At 36.4% G+C, this 18,586-nt stretch overlaps 3 protein-coding genes across 3 annotated transcripts; 2 read left to right on the top strand and 1 right to left on the bottom strand.

The window, feature by feature from the left end:
• Window positions 1-4,756: 4,756 nt before the first annotated feature.
• INS49_003256 (uncharacterized protein) lies at window positions 4,757-5,752 on the top strand (the record flags this gene model as incomplete). The annotated part of the gene is made up of 1 exon (XM_043164051.1): window positions 4,757-5,752. The coding sequence occupies one exon, from the start codon at window positions 4,757-4,759 to the stop codon at window positions 5,750-5,752; it is 996 nt and encodes a 331-aa protein (XP_043018816.1).
• A 1,072-nt stretch (window positions 5,753-6,824) lies between these two features.
• INS49_003255 (uncharacterized protein) lies at window positions 6,825-8,680 on the top strand (the record flags this gene model as incomplete). The annotated part of the gene is made up of 6 exons (XM_043164050.1): window positions 6,825-7,006; window positions 7,075-7,544; window positions 7,630-7,886; window positions 7,972-8,256; window positions 8,366-8,509; window positions 8,558-8,680. 6 exons carry the CDS (start codon window positions 6,825-6,827, stop codon window positions 8,678-8,680), a joined length of 1,461 nt encoding a protein of 486 aa, XP_043018815.1.
• Window positions 8,681-9,043: 363 nt separating this feature from the next.
• On the bottom strand, window positions 9,044-9,442 carry INS49_003254 (uncharacterized protein; the record flags this gene model as incomplete). The annotated part of the gene is made up of 1 exon (XM_043164049.1): window positions 9,044-9,442. One exon carries the CDS (start codon window positions 9,440-9,442, stop codon window positions 9,044-9,046), a length of 399 nt encoding a protein of 132 aa, XP_043018814.1.
• Window positions 9,443-18,586: the final 9,144 nt, after the last annotated feature.

Raw genomic sequence — 18,586 nt, 5'->3', positions numbered from 1 at the left:
CTCCTCGAGATATAATTCCTTCCCCTCCTGTTTGATCCACCGGAGCCCTCTTAGACTTGCTTCTCTGGCTGCCTCAGCACAAGAAAATGAAGCGGGCAGAAGAAGATCCCTTTTCCTCGGGGTTCTTCACCTCAGGCTCAGGCCCAGATACTTGGCCTCTCCACCCGGAATTGTGCGCCACCAACTTGAAGATCTGCTTCTGCTCCCTGGTTTGCTCCTGCTTGGGCGTCTGCTTCTTTGGGACCGTCCCTGTGCGACGAGAATGCCTCTTCCGTCCTTGAAACAATAGTACAGTAATACTACTACACCGGCAGCAGAGATAACGCGGGGTAGAGAATCCGGGGCTGTCGCTGGGTCCGGCCTGCTAACCCCCTCGTGACTTTGTCACTCCACGGGGCTGCCAGAATTGGCAACTCGATCCCGGCGGAGTGATTGTGGGTGCCAGGATGTCTGCTGCAACACGGGGCCGAGGCCAGAGGAAATGGGAGATTGGCCCCAGTTGTCCGCGTCCTGCGTAAAGTGCCGAGACTTGTGCTCCTGTCTCCGTGGTCGGGCCAGGTTAGACGCTTCGGAGCTGGGCCGCCGGTGTCTCGTGGATTTCCTAATCGGGCCAGTCGTGATCGTTGCGTGATGCTCCTGGATTGTGATGACGGTGCCTGGAAGGGAGGCCGTGGTGTGCTGTTGGGGTCCTTGCTGGTGTTGATCATGGGGTCAACGATGTGCCCCCGAGTTGGAAGTCGATTGGGCCGTTTTGCTGGATGGTCTGTGATGAGCCGCCTCAAGGTGACAAGACAGACGAGACAAAAATGCTGTGCGATGGGGGGCTCTGTCCCGGATGCAGCCAGGGCCCGGTGCTTCAAGGGTTGCTTCTGCTTGTTGGCTCCGACCAGGTGGATGTTCCGACGTGGGGGTAAAAGACCATCAACCATCACGAGCTGACGATGATCTCACGGCACGGAGGGCATCGCCTCTATTTAAGCGTTCCAACAGCATCAGGAGTGGGACCTGTCATGATGCGGCCTGCATCTTATCCAAGATCACATCACCGATCTGGAGGGGCCCAAAGGACGGACGACTACATACATGGCGGATAAGGGGGCCCTCACAGCCAGACAGGTTGCCCCTGATATCCGGCCGCGACCCGGGACGCGCATCCGCAGGGCAACGGACAGGCACCGTCCCTATCACAAGCTACTTTGCCAGGCATGACAGGCCAATGTGTGCAGGACACTTTCAGGCCCGGGGACCAGATGCCACGATGCCGTCGTGCCGGCTGCGAGAAGGGAAACATAGGACGACGGTTTGACGGGCCCGACATGTGGTTTCAGGGGCCACCACAGCTCTTTAGCCCCACCACCCTACGGCCCGCCAGCCCGTTGGACCGGGGCAGCATGAGCCCAAGAGTCGGCTTGGCTTTCTCGCTCCGTCTTCCCATAGGCCCGACGCAAGCGTGTGGGGGGGGGGGGGGGAAGGGTGGCTTCGCTGGGTCGGATGCTATTGGTCGGCGTGCTGTAAGTCGAACATGCGACGCTTGTCCCTTCTCAGCCGGGCTTTGTTTGCTGAGAGGCCCTGGCAACTGGGACTGTTACCGTGTGTCCGTTGCAACCAAGATGCAGTGGGTCCTGGTTCTGCTGTCAAACGAGCAATCTAATCCCAGATCACATGTACATCGATACTTATTGCAATAATACCGTGTAGAGTGTGGAACATGCCACTCGTCGGATCATTGTCCAGCCTGCCTGCCCCCGTCGCTGGTGCTGGATACGCGTGTGCTCCGTACTTTGTGCTGCCACCACTCGCACCGACTGATCAGTCAGGCTCGGTCCCAGATATCCCAAACATACGGAGGCGGGCTTCCCGTGCGCCGTTGCTGTGGTTCGTCCCCTCGGGACTGATAGTCTGCGCCGGCAGAATTCATGGAAAAACATGCCAGAGATTGAGTTCCTCCAATCCGGTCCCGGGCTCGATATTGCTACACATGCGCCATGCGCAGTCGACAGTGGGTTTGAATCTGTCGACAAGCTGCATCATCTTTGGTCCCGGGGTGCCCGCTGGTTGTTGACCCTGGCAGGGAGTGTCGGCCATGCAATGGAATGCAACTTGAATACGCAAGCAGCCAACACCGAGAAAAACGAGCAGATGCTGCCAGGGTCAGCCGACTTGTGGCAGGGATCGATCGAGTGGGCAGGTGGGCACTGGGGAGAAAGCAGCGGTCCAGACGGCCCCCGTCCCACTGTCGGAGAGAGCCGTCGGATCTTCAGCACTTCAGACACTTGACAAGCCTGCCACGCCTCCAGGCCGCCATGCCGCCCTGGCAGGCCTGCAGGCTCAAGAGCTTGGTCCGGGAGAATAGCGGCTAAAGTCCATGCAGCTGTCTCCCCACGGTCCCACCCGCCGGGTCAAAATTCCCGATCTCCAATGCGCATCTTCGTTGTTCGTCCCATCCGAGTCCTTGTCCTCGCTTGCCCTTGCCCTCGCCCTCGCCCTCGCCCTCGCCCTCGTGCCCTCATTGAGCCGGCATCCACGACACACACTCTCTCTCACACACACAAACCAGTAGCCTGCAGAGGCACTGTCCCGGATCTTTGTCCGGAATCTTCCGACTGCCACTCGCGGATGCGGCTCACTGTGACTTGGATGGGCATCTCCTACTGCTCCCCCCAGCGTCGGGTAGGCTTCTGCAGCCCTTCCGCCCCATCCTGGCCCCATCTGACATGCCTCGACCAACCTTTTCAAGCCCGCCACCAAGCAGCCTAAAAGCAAGCCGCGTGGTGCCAAATCCCCCGATTGGGGCCTTGTGTCTGAACAACAGGGGGCACACGGCCTTGGTCTTGCTTCTCCCACTGCACACCAGCTCAAATGTGGGGGGATGTGGGAGATCCAGGGACAGCAGTTTGGGTTTGGGTTGGTAGCAGTCACAACATTCTAGAAAGCCCACGATCATGTATTTGCCGCCTACTTTAATGTGCGGCCGTACGGGTTGTCTCGTCACGCCTTATCACCCCATCAGCTAAATTACCTGCCCAGCCCAGCACAGCGCCAATTTGTCTCCCGGCTCCCAGCGGCAGAAAGGCTGCAGCGTGTCTGTGTCGCACTTGTGTCAGACAAGATCGACATCGCCACTCCCGTCTATGCCGCTGCGAATATCATTAAAGTTTGAGGTTTGCGGCTCACTGGGCCGCCCCCAGCCAGAGGTTCTGGACCGCGTCCGCCCCGAGTGGGCTGAAAAGGCAGAAGGGCAAAACCACCCCTCCCTCCACCTCCCAAAACCTAGCGCACAATAACACACCAGAGTCTTGTTTTCGGCACTCCGCGCCGCTATCTGGGTCTTGGCGCATTTCCGCACAGGATCTAGGGTCTTCTGCCGCTGTGCCGGCAGCCTTCTCCCTGCGGGCCTCGCTGTCGTGCATCCCATAAGGCGATGTGATACCAGCCCGTCCAGCCCGCCCATCCACGCCCGCCCCCGTGGGACTGTTCCCAGGGCTCCAGGGCTGATCAGCGGTCAATCAGGCATAGTTTGGAGTCAATCATCAGATGAAGGTTACCTGCAACAGAGTGCCATCCCACACCAGGTTTCAGATTGACTGCCTGACCGACGGAAAAGTTCGTCGCAGTTCCGTGGCATATCTTCCCTCGCGACGTCGTGGTCGGCCGGCTACAACTCTTTCATGTGTTTTGTTTTTTCATCTTTGGCCGTCAATCTCAGCGCCCAGCTAATATTCTGCCGATGTAGATCTGGCCTCGAATCAGTGGCCAGCTTTGAGCCGAAATAAGCATACTCATGAGGCCTGCACATTAAGCGTCGGGTGCAGCTACGTCTCTGTCGATGAGAGAGGAGACGATGACTTTGCCAGCCGGGCAACAGCCTCGTCGGATAGAAGCCGAGCGTGGTCGCGTGTCCACTTGATTAAACCAGTCTCTGCCAAATTACTCCGTATAAGACAGACCATGCAGCCAATACGCTACGGCTGTTGTGTGGCTGGGCCATGTGAGCAGTTTGCTCTGGCGCCGGGTCATTTCTCTTGGGGCCAGCATGTTCGACATGATGGGCAGGGCATTTCTGAAGAGAACATTGACCCGAAAGTTGCCACATGATACAAGAGCATCCGCATGGGCATCCGAGTCTGCGTGAGATCGATCCACCTTCCGAAGTTCTATTGTCTGATATTGTGAGCCCTTGCGGCTTTGCCAGACTCGGCGGATGAGATCATGATGGGTTCTTTTCGATGCCCATGTCGTCCAGAGGCAGTCATGCTCCGGGTGCAGAAGTTAGCCTCTTTGGCCCAGAGATTCAGTGTCTCTGTTTCGACTCCACCGTTCAGTCGTCACAGGTGTTTCACCCAGTAAGGTTTCTTTTAGGCGCCGTTGTAATTGGTCTCTATCCTCTTTCTTCTATTCCGTGCAAAAGTGCCATATTTGGTCCCGGCCTTTCAGTCCAGTTCCCAACTTCCAGCTGTGGTCTTTGTCTATTTGTGGCTCAGACAGACAAAGACACGGTAATAAAATGAGCAAACAACGGTTTGAGACGTTCGGGTCAAAGCATTCGGACAGGGCATTGTGGCAAGTAATAGCAGAGATACTAGGCGAATACGAGACACAACGGCGGTTTCTCATTGTAGTTGTGCTATTCTCGGGCATATTCTTCCAAAGTGGCTTCTCTGTGAAGCATAACCACCGCCCACCGCCTCATTTCAGGCCTGTTGTCCGTTGATGCTCTTCAAACACCTCGTCATATCTCGCCAAACCTGACAGAATCATGTCATACCATTTGCGAAATAGCACCTCATCCTCTTGTTTCAACCCGAAAGAACCAAGATCTGATGACTCTCCCGCCCTGAGCAATGCTCGAGTTTCCTCACGCGTCCGAAAACTTCTCGAAGGCGTGTCACCTTTGAAAGTCCCGACTGTACCCCGCGAGCCTAAGCCCTCCAAGCCTAAGAAGTCTCCAGCAAGGAAGAAAAGGAAGGAGGAACCTGTTGGAGACATTGAAGTCATCCGTCGACTCGCCAAATTGAAGTCTCTCCCACCCATCTCACCAAGGGGGCGCCATTTCGCAAACGGCGTACGCGACGGAACTTTCACATACGCAGATGTCGCCGGTGAGGGACTTTCCCGGTTTCTGAAGGATGGTCTGCCAGAGTATGAGGTATTCTTCGGAGAAACCAAGGCAAGTAATATCAGATATAACATCGAGGCGCTGTATCGCGCCGACTCGACAGAGATCAGGGAAATTTTGTTTTTGAGCGATGAATTTGAGCCAGTCGACAAGTGGAGCGCCGACGAGAAAAGCAAGGTCTCCAAGTATCCGATGGCGATCCGTACATCTGGCGTGGCTATGGTCAAGCCAATACGGCAGCATGTCAATGCTAGAGGCAAATCAGAGACCAATTCACCAACGGGGTTGAGGAAGACAAAAGACGACTCGCCCGAAGTCCTGTGGATGCGAGAGAAAATGGCGGCCTATTCCAGTGCCAGTGGAGGCAAGTCGCCCATTTCTCTGCCACCTTTGGACATGTTTGACTGCAAGGACGCAACAGAGAGCGAGTCTGAGGGAGATTATCTCCCAGAAGACGACCCTGCGCCGGTCATGCAGCTGGATTCGAAAGACTCGGATTGGCCCCAAAGTCCAGATGGGTGGACCACGTCAAGTTCCCAGTGTTCGGATTTTGATTCTGACGACGACGACGACTGGACGTCGGAGGACAAATTACTCAGCGAGATGTTTCCCCATGCAAGATACAGACAGATGTAGGTCTTGGGCGCACAACAAGGCGAGCGTACTTGTTTTCCCCTCTCCTCTCTGGTATACACCATTACTGCTTGATTTATAACCATCTGCTTGTGCCCTTCCTACGTTGATGCACCAGCAAAATCAGATCGTTATCTCAAGGTGGAATCTTCTACCTTAATACCCGAACCTGCTTTCCTCTGCTACAACAGGGATCATTGATATCGGTGAAGACACCAAAGCATGGTCCAGTCGCTATAGATTGAAAAATAACGCACAAGTCTCTCTTATTCTCCTCCTAAACCACGATCGTACAACTGCGCATAGATTCTGAGAACGACGAACGCTGGCCTGCAACACAATTAGCCGGGAATGTGAGAGTGTGCCTATCTAGGTACAATATCAGGTGAGCTGCAAAGCATATTTGAATCTTGAAGTGTTATGCATAGACGGAGGACCAGATGGCTTTGTTAGAGTCCCATGACTGGCTGTTGTTCTGAATGCCCTTGTTCGAGGCGAAGAGGGGCTACTATGTAGACAAAAATATAGATTGAGACAGGGATCCTCTGGAAATCGCATAGTTTCTCTTCACACTTGGAATACCGTCCTATACAGCTCGATAGCCGTTCTCCGATCTCATTCAAGCCACTCAACAGGGGATCAAGCCAAGTAACGTCCAGCACATTGGAAACTGACTGAGCACCAGGCACAAGCTGTCGGCCCTCGATCAAGGATGTGCCCGGGGAGCTTTCCCCGCCGTGCTTCCCCGCAAACAACTGCCGTAGGTTTGTTATGTGGTAGAGATGCCCACACATTAGCCTCGTTGGGGATGGTGGAGTTTAAGCCTATGATCAACAAGCAGCGCGTTACTGGAGACGAGCAGCGCCATGAAACAACGATAGATCAGACTCCAGTTGCTGTAGATGTCATTGCGTCACAAATAATTCCCCTCTCAAAAAGTTCTGGCAATACTTCCTTAGCCACATTATTTCCTTTCTCAATGCAACGCCCTTTGCGTACAGAGTTTTGATTCGCGCGTGACAACGAACCTGCAAAACGTCTTCATTCTACGTGTCAACGCGCAAGACCTCTCACGATGGACCCGGAGAAGGCTCCGACACCGGAAGTTGGCTCAGAGAATGATAGTTTCAAACCCGAAGGGACGCATGTTGAGGAGTTGAGGCGAGAACATACCCACGTCGACATCGACCCGGCTGTACACAGAAAACTGAACCGGAAATTCGACCTCCATGTGATTCCATTTCTTTTCGGTATATGGTACGACTCTTACAAAATATTACGTTTGTGCTGCATAAACTGTTCCGGGTGACTGACTTTACTTATAGGCTACTTGCCTTCATTGACAGATCCAATGTCGGCAATGCGAAGATCGACGGACTGACGCAGGACCTGGGGATAGCAACGGGCACCAAATTCAACATTGCTCTGCTCGTCTTCTACATCCCCTACATCCTCGTCGACGTCCCCAGCAACTGGATCATCAAGCGCATCCGGGCTGGCATTTACTTGCCCGCCTTGATCACGGCGTGGGGGCTCGTGAGCACCTTTCTCGGCTTCACCAAATCTTTTGGGGGCTTAGTCGCCGCGCGTTTCTTTCTCGGAGCCTTCGAAGGCGGACTTCTAGGCGGCATCATTGTCTACCTGGCAATGTTCTATCGCCGGCACGAGATGCTTTGGAGAATGGGAATGTTCTACTGCGCGGCTCCACTATCTGGCGCATTTGGTGGACTTCTAGCGACAGGCTTAGCAACTATTCGGTACAATGGATATAACCGGTGGCCGTGGATCTTCTTCAGTAAGTTTCTGGCGAGTCTTCTTTCCTTGATATGCGATGTTCACTTGTGCGCACCATACTGATTACATACTTTGCCCCAACCTAGTCGAGGGCATCATAACGACAGTCTTTGGGATCATCTGTTTCTTCTTCATGCCACACACACCGGCTGACGCCAAGTTCCTCACCGAGGGGGAGCGGGCTATCGCCATGGCGCGCCTGAAAGAGGATGCACACGGCGCTACAAGTGTTGCTGATGTAAATGAGGAGAGATTCGACTGGCATTGGGTCAGGATGGCGTTCAAAGCTCCGCAGACTTGGTTCTCGTCATTGATCTGGTTCTTCCTCTTGATACCGCTCTATGTAAGACCCTCACAACCAACACTTGGCCTGGTCCTCCTAATCCCAGGCAGCCCTCTGACATGTTCATGCTGATAAACAAATGCAGAGCTTCTCCCTGTTCTTACCCACCATCATCACCGGCCTGGGATACACCAACCCCACGACCGCGCAGCTGTTTACCGTACCACCAAACCTGGCCGCATTCGTGACAGTGCTGTTAACATCACTGCTGTCAGACAGGATCAGGGCTAGGGGGCCGATTATGGCTGCTGGAAATGTGTTAGCAATAGCAGGGTATATTATGCTGCTGGTAGCCAAGCGTGCCCAGGTCCGGTACGGCGGGACATTTCTCGTCGCAGTTGGGGTGTATCCATGCAGTGCAATGATAATGGTAAGTAGCCAAGTCACGGACGGACAAAGGAGTTCCATCGTCTTGTCTGAACAACCCTCCCTCTTCTGCTGGCTATCAATGCTGACATTGTCCTTTCTTCTTACCACAGGGCTGGCTGTCGAACAACCTCGCACCCCACTACGTCCGCGCAACAGGCGTAGGCTTCATGATAGCTCTCGCCAACTGCGCCGCGTTTCCGGCAACCTTCATATACCTTGCCAAGGATGCTCCAAACTACACTCTTGGACATTCGGTATCTTTGGGGGCCCTTGTATTGTGCCTGATCACTGTTTGTGCACAGATGGCTTACTGCCGCTGGGAGAATGGCAAGAGGGAGGGTGGCGATCGGGATCATAGGATCAACGGTGGAGAGGATCCTTATTTGTTTGGGCACAGGCATCCTGCCTTCAGATATACACTGTGATCGTCGTTGGACCTTACTGGAACACACCTAGCAATATCTTACACATACACACAGTTGCTCCTGGAGCTTGAAGTCGTCTCTTCGCCTTGAACCCCGTTAGAGTGTGAAGACTGAAGTTCATTAGTCTACAAGACTTTTTGCCAGGCTTCACCTTTACTCCTCGGCTGACTGGTAGAGCCCGGAGACAAACCCAGCAACGGCTCGAATTTACCATATTCCGCATCCTCTAGTCAGCAACCCCAACAAACCCTCGATGCACTATCATGAATGGCTTGAGGATATGACCGACGGCTTGAAATGTTTTTGATATCGTTCGAGGTCGAAGACTCCTTCTTCAAGCTCCGGGCTGTCAGCTTCTCCGGCTCAGCAGAATATCTTTGACGCAAGTATCTTGTGACCTTCCTTGAACTCAACCTCGCAGCCGCAAAGCTTGTAAGCCCTCGTCTCGTACTCCTGGAGATGAAGGGGGTGTGAGGCGTCGTCCGTGTGCCACACGGTTCCTGTTACCACACCGCGCTTGTCCGGGACGACAGTTGGATATATGCCCCACATCTTGATCTTAAACCCTCTGACGATACCGTTTCGAATGGGAGGCGGGTTCGCTAGCTTCGCCACAGTTTGAAGTATCTGTGCATCCATGAGTGACCCGTAGAAAAATACGTGACAAAGTTTGAAAGGCAGCTCCATTTCACGCAGCTCCATTTCTGGCATCTCGAGGCGTGAAGCGTTTGCACGGTCTACCGCAGCGAACCTGGCAGCCATAGCCGCACGGCCCGAGGGGCTCTTCGATGAGGGCTCATCAGATGGGTGAGATGGTGGTCGGCTCACTGACAGAGGGGAGGAGCTCGAGGCTATCGAGACGACCTCAAATATGAGATGCGCTCTGCCGCTGATTATCCATTAGGCACAGACAATTAGTTGGCAGGCTTGATGGGCCGTGTTCAGCCAAAGCTTATAAACCCACGACGACGAGATCCCCAATCTGGGCCACAGGTGTATCACTGCAGTGTTCGAAACCAATTGTGTCTGGATTTCAAATTTCCCGCTCTCACAGGTGCAAATTATTTACTTTCGTCAGCCTATCAAGCCTTGAAGGCTCTTTGATCTCCCCGATTTATCTGACCGTCTTTGAAAGGTCTATCATAACATTGACATACAATGTCTTCGCGTGGCTGTCCTGGACTTTAAGACCCACATGTAATTTTTCCACACACCATCTGATGTATTTGAATGGATTCATCAAATAGGTTCATTTTCTTAATACAAGTATATATTTTGTATTTCAGACATCAGATGATGCGTAACCAGTCTTGAAGGTCTGGAGATAAGACATCGCCAGCAGCTGTGTTGCAATTCACAAGTCAAGGAACACACTGCAAGCTATTCGTGAATGAGGCCATTGGATGAGGATTCCTCTCAGCCTGGGGTGTCAGAGGGCTCACTTTCTTTACGCTTTCTGTTGGGCCGTTCGGGGTGAGGGTCAAAGTCATGTGAAAATATATCATGAAGGCAAACTGGGAAGGCTGGGCTCTGTTGGAATATTCTAGATATCTAGGCTATTATTAATACGGGATATCCTTTTCCCCATATGTTTGCCACTGTATGGAGGATAATAACTATAAATAGGGGCCTTCCCTCCCGTTGAATAAACGTTAGCTAGCCTAATAAACTAAGCATTTAACGTTATTATTTAATAGGTTATAAGGCCTGGAGCTTACCTAAAACGGCAACGCTAACTCAATACAGAAAACGGCTAACCCGATATAGAAAACGCACATCACATGATACCCCTAATCGCCACCACTTCTTATAAGCTCTACACTTAAAGATATACCTTTTAACTAATTACCTAATTAAGCTAATTAATAAGCCCTTAACCAATTAAATCGCCCCATTTAATATTATAAATTAACTTTATCTCCTAACCCAGAGCCTATATATAAAAACCATACCTCCTTTATTTAAATACTTAACTATTTCTTTATTAATACTCAACCTACCTATATAATTTATATACTATTTAAGAGCCCTTATTAAAAATAATAAGAATATCTCTTTAGATTTTAAAAACTACATTAAATTAACATTAAAAACGTAAATTTTAATAAAACTATAATAATCCTTAAACTGCCTTAAAAATACTTAACTACATTTTAACTATTTTTAATTTATAATACCTTAAAAATATATTATTTAAAAGTCCTTCTTCTTTTCTTTATAATTATATTACTTTAATACTTATATCTTTATTCCTTAACTTATTAAACTTATTTAGAATTTATTATATTTTTTTCTTTATTATTTTAATTATTTTAATAAATACTTTATTTATTTACCTTAAAATAGCATCCCTTAATAAGTATAATATTCCATTCCTTAATAAAATAAAAAATTATATATATTAAAATATTAAAATTTAAGCTTAATTTAAAAAAGAAAATGCTATTAAAAATAATTTTAAGAATTCTTTTTAAGGCTTATTTTTAGCTTAAAATAAAAAAGCCCTTATTAATATTAAACTTATATATAAGCAAGGGCTTATTATATTTATAAAAGATATAAATAATGCTTAAAAAGTATAAAATATATTTAAATTCCATTATAAACTCTTTAAATTTATAAGCTAATATTTACTTTATAAAGAATTTTTTAATATTAATTTTAATAATTTTAAGATTATAAAAGAATATATTAATAAGTTAAAGCTTTTTTTAAAGGATTTAAAGGTTAATAATATAATTCTTCTTAAATAAGTTATAATTAACTAAATTCTTTATAGCTTAAATAATAAATATATTAGCTTTATTTAAAATATAACTTAAAGTCTTAAAAAAGATTTAAATACTTATATAATTAAATTTCTCTTTTTTAACTTATTAAATAAAAGTAAAAGGAAACTCTTTAAATTATTTAAAAAAGCTTTATATATAAAGGGTAAGAAAAATAAGAAAAAGATTATTATATGCCTTAATTATAAAATAAAGGGCTATACTTAAGAGAATTGCTATTTCCTTTATTTAAATAAAGTACCCGCTAATTAAAAAATAAATAAATAAAGAAAAGAAAAGGAAAAAACTACTTTTTTAAGGAAGAATATAAGCTAAGAAAAATGGGAGAAAATATAAGAGCAACTCTTAGCTTTATTAGCTAATATAAATTCTCTTATAGCTTTAAAAGGCGCTTAAGAAAAACTTATAGCCTATATAGTTATAAATAATTTAATAGAAAATATTAAATATAATAAGAATTTATTAAATTTCTTATAACTTTCTTTTAATAACTTAATGGAAATTAAGGTAAATAACCTTATATATACCCTATATATATATATAATAATAATAATAGCTAATAATAATAAATTTATAAGAAATTAATAATATATAAATTCTATAAAAATAGCCGTAGATATTGCTATAAATATAATAAGTTTTAAAAATATATGCTTTTTTAACATTATATATATAATTAATAAAACCGTGAAATAAAGTAATGCAGGTATTATATTTATAAATAAAATAAGGGACTTAATAATTAAGTTTTTAAAAATAAATATTATAAAGAAATTCTTTAATATATATTATATGCTTTCTTTAGGTTTAAATATACTTAATTATAAGTATATAAGTAATAAAATTAAACTAAAATTAAAAGAAAATATTATTAAATTATACTTTTAAGAAATAAATAAGCTAATAACTTAAGAATATTAAAAAAATGGCTTATATTTTATAAAAATTAATATAATAAAATAAATAAATAAGCTTAAATATACCTCTTAAAAAATATATATAACTTAATAAAATTTAAATATAAATAATAAAAATAAAGAAGAAATATATAAATAGCATTATAAATTAAGCTATATAAATATTTAAGCTTTAGAAATATTTCTTTAAAAATATAAAATAAATATATTAATAAATAAACCTATTTAAGAATATATAAGTAATTATAAAGTATGCTTAAAAGCTAAGCATATAATTAAAATAAATAAAATAAGCTTAAATAATTAAGCATATAATATATTTAAAAGAGTATATAGTAATATAAGCGGTTTCTTAAAACCTATATATAATAAATATAAATATTATATATTATTTCTTAATAAAAGAACTTAATATTTAAAAGTTTCTTTGCTTAAAAATAAAGATAAAGTATTAAAAGCTTTTAATAATTATAAAAATAAGGTAGAAAATAAATATAATAAAAGAATAAAAGAATTCTTTATTAATAATAAAGGCGAATATATAAATAAAAGATTTAAAATCTTATTAAATAAATACTTTATAAATTACCATATAATGCCCTTATATATAAAAAAACTAAATGGCTTAATAAAAAGACTAAATTTAATTATAATAAATAAAGTTAAAAGCCTTTTATATATAGTAAATCTGCTTATATACTTATAGGGAGAAGTAATAAAATATGTTGTATATTTATATAATATCACACCCCATAAAAGCTTAGGGTATAAGTATTTATATAAAGTAATAAATAAAAGAAAACCCTATATAAATAACTTGAAAATATGGGGATTTATTATATATTTTTAGAATAATAATATAATTAAATTAAAACTTAGAAATAAAAAGGGTATATTATTAAATATAATTTTAGAATTAAATATATATTAAGTATGGGATATAAATAATAAAAAGCTTATATTAGTTTGGGATATCTAAATATTAAAAGGGCAATATATAAATAATAACGATATTAATAATAATAATAATAATAATAATAATAATAATGATGATAATATATATATACTCCCAGAATTACAAGAATAAAGGGAAGAAAATTCCCCTCCTATTTTAAATAAAATAATAGTTTAAGGGAATTCAAAAGACTATATATATATTATATAAGATATATTATTAAATAACTAAATATTTATATTAAATACCTAAGAAAATATATTAAAATACTGCTTAACTGCAGCTAATATTAATAAATCTTCTTCTTTGAAAGAGGTATTAAATAACTTAGAAAAACCCCTATGGGTTAAATTTATGCTAGATGAAATATATAGTTTATAAGAATAAAATACTTATATAATAATGGATTTACCACCCGGCCGTACGGCTTTAAGGGGGAAATGGGTATATAAAAAGAAATATTATAAATAACTTAGTTATTATAAAGCTTAGTTGGGTAGTAAATAATAAGAATAATATTAAATTTAAATTTAAATGGGTTATTTAGGGATATAACCAAAAATTAGGCATAGATTATTTAGAGACTTTTTCTACAGTTTATTGCCCTAAGATCTATATTATGTTATTAATAATAGTAATAAATAAAGGATATTATATATATAGTTATGACGTTAAAAATGCGTTTTTATACTTTAATATTAATTTTGAAATATATATAAAATTACTTGCATATATATATAATAAATTAAAATATAAAAATAAAGTTACAAAATTAAATAAAGCTTTATATGAGTTAAAATAATTACTTATGCTTTGGTATAAATACTTAAAAAATATATTAACCAAGCTAAGATTTATTATTTGCTTATATAATGAAGGGGTATTTATATACCTTAATAAATAAATTATATTTATATGTTATATGGATGATATTATTGTTATAGGACTTAATAATAATGATATAAATTTAATAATTAATAAATTATATAAAAATATAAAACTAGATTTTTAAGGAGATTTAATAGATTTCCTTAGAAGCGATATATATATAAATAGAGAAGATAAATAAATAATTATAAACCAAAATAGATATATGGATAAATATTAAAAAGATTTAATATAAAAGAAAAGGTTGAGAAAAAGGAAATAATTCCTTAACTTATACCATATACCTTTAATAGAAAATTAGAAAAATATACTAACCAAGCTGATAAAAATACTATAGAATTATATTAGCAATAAATAGGGTTTATATTATATACTAGCTTAAAAACAAGGCTAAATTTAACCTATTTTATAAATAAGTTAGCTAAATATATAGCAAACTTAAGATTAAAGTATATAAAAGAATTAAATAAAATATAGGGATATATATATAAATTCCTATATATATTTAAAGTATATAATTACTTTGGAAATAATTTATAATTAATAGGCTATATAGATTTAAATTAGGGTAACGATATATTTATTAAAAAAGCACTTTTAGTTATATATTTAGCCTATATAATATTAATAATAATAATAATAATAATAATAATAATAAAATAAATCCTATAAGCTGGAATTCTTAGCTATAAAAAACACCAGTACTTTCCTTTATGAAAGCAGAATATATAGCTTTAAGAAAAGCCATAAAAAAAGCTAAATATTTATATAATTTACTTAAATATTTTAATAATAATTTAAATATTGGCTTTAATTTTAAGCCCCCTACTATATATATAGATAATAATGGGGCTAAGAAATTAATTAAAAATACCTTATTTTATAAAAGAATTAAATATATAAATATTACATATTATTATATAAGAGAAGCAATAAAAAATAATAAAGTAATATTAAAATATATAGATTTTAAGCAGAATTTAGCAAACTGGCTTATAAAACTAATAAATAAACTATATTATAAAAAGTTTAAAGAAAAGTATAGTTTAATAGAAAAATAATATAAAAATATTAAGCTAGAGAATAAAGAGATTTTCCACTTATATTATAATATGCGTAAAATAAATTAAGGTGTTTACTCTTTAATAACTAGGGTTAAGATTTTTTCCTTTACTTATAAAATATATAAATAAATAAAGCGGACTTAATTATATATATTAAAAACAAGCTATCCAAACAATAAAGAATAAGTTTTGCTAAACCCTCTTAAGGATAACTTAAGAAGGAGCTTTAATGCAATAAAAAGGGAAGATAGAAATAAAAGGGAATTAAAGAAAGGAAAAAGATAAATATTTTAAAAATTCTTAAAAATAAGAAAAGCTTAATTAAAGTATTAAATATATAAAAAAAGAAAAGAGTTAATTTCTTAAAAGAATATTTAAAATAAGCATAAAAGCTAGCTTTTTATAATTAGCTAAAATTTAATATAATATTATTTTTTATATAATTCCTTATATTTATTAATATATTTTTTTTTAAATATTTTATAATAAGTATTATAAAAATTATTAAAATAAAACTTTGCTATTTTTAATTAAGCCTTTAAGTTTTAAAATTTACCTTATTATAATTTTAATTATTATTATTATTTTTAATTTTTTAATTATTTATTTTATTATAGCTTTTACTTTTTTATAAAAGCTTTAAATATTCTTAAAATTTATTTAATAATATATTTATTAATTATATTTTCTTAATTATTAAAGTTTACTTTAATAGCTAATATTAATATAATTATTAAAGATTTAAATATTTTTATAAAATAAAAAATAAATTTATTTTTTCTTTTAATTATTATATTAAATATAGCATATTAGCTTTATTAACTTTTATTTTTATTTTTTATAAAGCTTTTATTTTTATTTTTGCTTTTTATAATACTTTTACTTTTAATATTTATACCTTATATTTAATTATTTAATTAACTTATTTATAAGCCTTTTAAATTATTTTTAAGTAAACTTTATTATTATTTTAATTATTTTAGGTTAATTAATATATTTTAAGTTTTATTTATATTTATTATTAAGATAAGTAAATAAAAAAAATCCTTATATATATTAAAGTAAATATATTTTATTAACTTTAAAATATTTTATAATATAATACTTAAGTTAAAAGCTTATTTAATTAAAGTTATGCTTAATTAATTTTAAGTTATTTAAAAGTTTATATTTTATTATATATTAAATATTTAAAATTAAGTTATTAAATTAATTTATATTAAAGGTATTATTTTCCTTATGCTCTTTTTATAATTAATAATAATCTTAATATATTATAATTTAAATAATTATTATTAAATAATATCCCTTTATAATAAAAGCTTACTTTTTACTTTAATTACTTTTATGCTATTAATTTTAATAAAAGGAATTAATATAAGCATTTAAATAGCTTTATTAATTCTGTTAAGCTTTAATTAAATAATAAATATTTAAATAGCAATATTAATAATAACTTTAAGCATTTTATAATATATAATTTTAATTAAAAAAGCCTTAATTTAATTTTATACCTCTTAATTATTCTTTTTTTAATTTTCCTTAAAATAATTTTTAATAAATTTAATAATATATTATTTATAAGATATTTTATTAATTTATCTTAATTTTAATATAAACTCCTTATTAAAATCTTATATTTTATTTTTTAAAGCAGCTATTAAATATTTATAAATAAGCGCTTTAATATCCTTATTTATCTTACTTTTTTTATTTCTTAATATAAAATTATTTTATAATAAATAATAATTCTTTATTTTATTAAAAATTATTATTATTTAATAATTAAGTATATAAATAAATATAATAATAAATTTATAATCCATTATTAATTTATATTATTAATATTTTTTAAGTAAAATATAATTATAATATAAAGATTTTTTAAATAAAAATATAATATTTTAAAAATTAAAAAGCTATTAAGTTATAAGAATTATAATATATTAAGTTTTTAATTCTTTATATTTATAAAGCATTCTTTTTATATTAAAGAAATTAAGAGTAAAAAAGGCTTAATATTATTTTATTAAATTTATTAACTTAGTTAATTTTCTTAGCTTAAAGTAAAAGTTAATACTTAAGAAATATTTTTATATTATTTTTATAAATTTATTATTAAATATTATTTATTTTATATTAAAAAATAATAATTAATTAAGAGTTTAAAATTGCTAAATATTATTTAAATAAACCTTATTTATAATAATTTTTATTTTAAAAGGATTTTTAAAAAAGTTAATACTTATTTTTTAAGTAAAATTATATTAATTTTAAATATTTATAATATTTAAAAATTATAATACTTTATTAAATAGGTTTTTAAAATTATTAAAATAAAAAAGTTTTATAATTATTAATATTAAATTATTCTTTTTTAAATTAATAAGCTTAATTATTAAAATTAAGGCATTAAAGTTTTAAAATATTTTATAATATAAAGGTAATTAAAATCACTTCTTTACCTTGCCTTTTTAATTAAAAGATATCTTAGCTTTTAATTATAAAGAAAGAAGGTAAAGAAAATAGGTAATAAAATAAAGAATAAATAATAAAAATTAAGTAATAAAAAGGGAAAGTATAATAATAAAAAAAGCCTTATACCCTTAAGAATTATTATATAAGTAATTAAGGTAAAGAGAATTAAAAATAAAGAAGAGATATAATTAATATTTAATTATAACTTAAGGTAGCTTTTATAAATAATTATTGCTTATTCTTAAATAAAAATTAAATAAAGGAAAAGATTAATATATTAAAAGTATATTATTATTAAAATAATTAGGTAGTAGTTAATTTTTAATCTTTAATTAATAATAATATAAAGATAGGAAGAAAAAGAAGAGAAAGAGAGAAAAAGGAAGAGGGCTTAGCTATAAATAAATAAATATAGTAGTATATGCAGGTTAAAGTAGCAAAAGCTAATAACTTACTGCCCTTAAGTTAAATAATTACATTAATTAAAAAAAAGAAATAATAAGGAAGCTTATAAGTTATTATTAAAAGTTATTAATTTATTATTTTATTAATAATTAAAGTAAAAGAATATATAATTTTTTATTTTTTTTAAATAATAGTTAATTATAAAATACTTTTCTTTTAATTTATAAGTTTATTAAATATAAATTAAAATAAGTTACTTAGTTAAAATTTCTTTATAATAAAAAGATAAATAATTTCTTTATAAGCAAGGAATTAAAGGTAAGTAACTTTTTTTTAATAATAAATTAACTTTAATTAAAAGTAAGGTAATAAATTATTTCTTTTAATAATAGGGTAGCTTATTATTAGCA

The sequence above is a fragment of the Diaporthe citri genome (genome assembly GCF_014595645.1).
Source record: "Diaporthe citri strain NFHF-8-4 chromosome Unknown scaffold_10, whole genome shotgun sequence".
NCBI classification, from domain to species: domain Eukaryota; kingdom Fungi; phylum Ascomycota; class Sordariomycetes; order Diaporthales; family Diaporthaceae; genus Diaporthe; species Diaporthe citri.
This window is presented reverse-complemented; position numbering and strand designations above follow the sequence as displayed.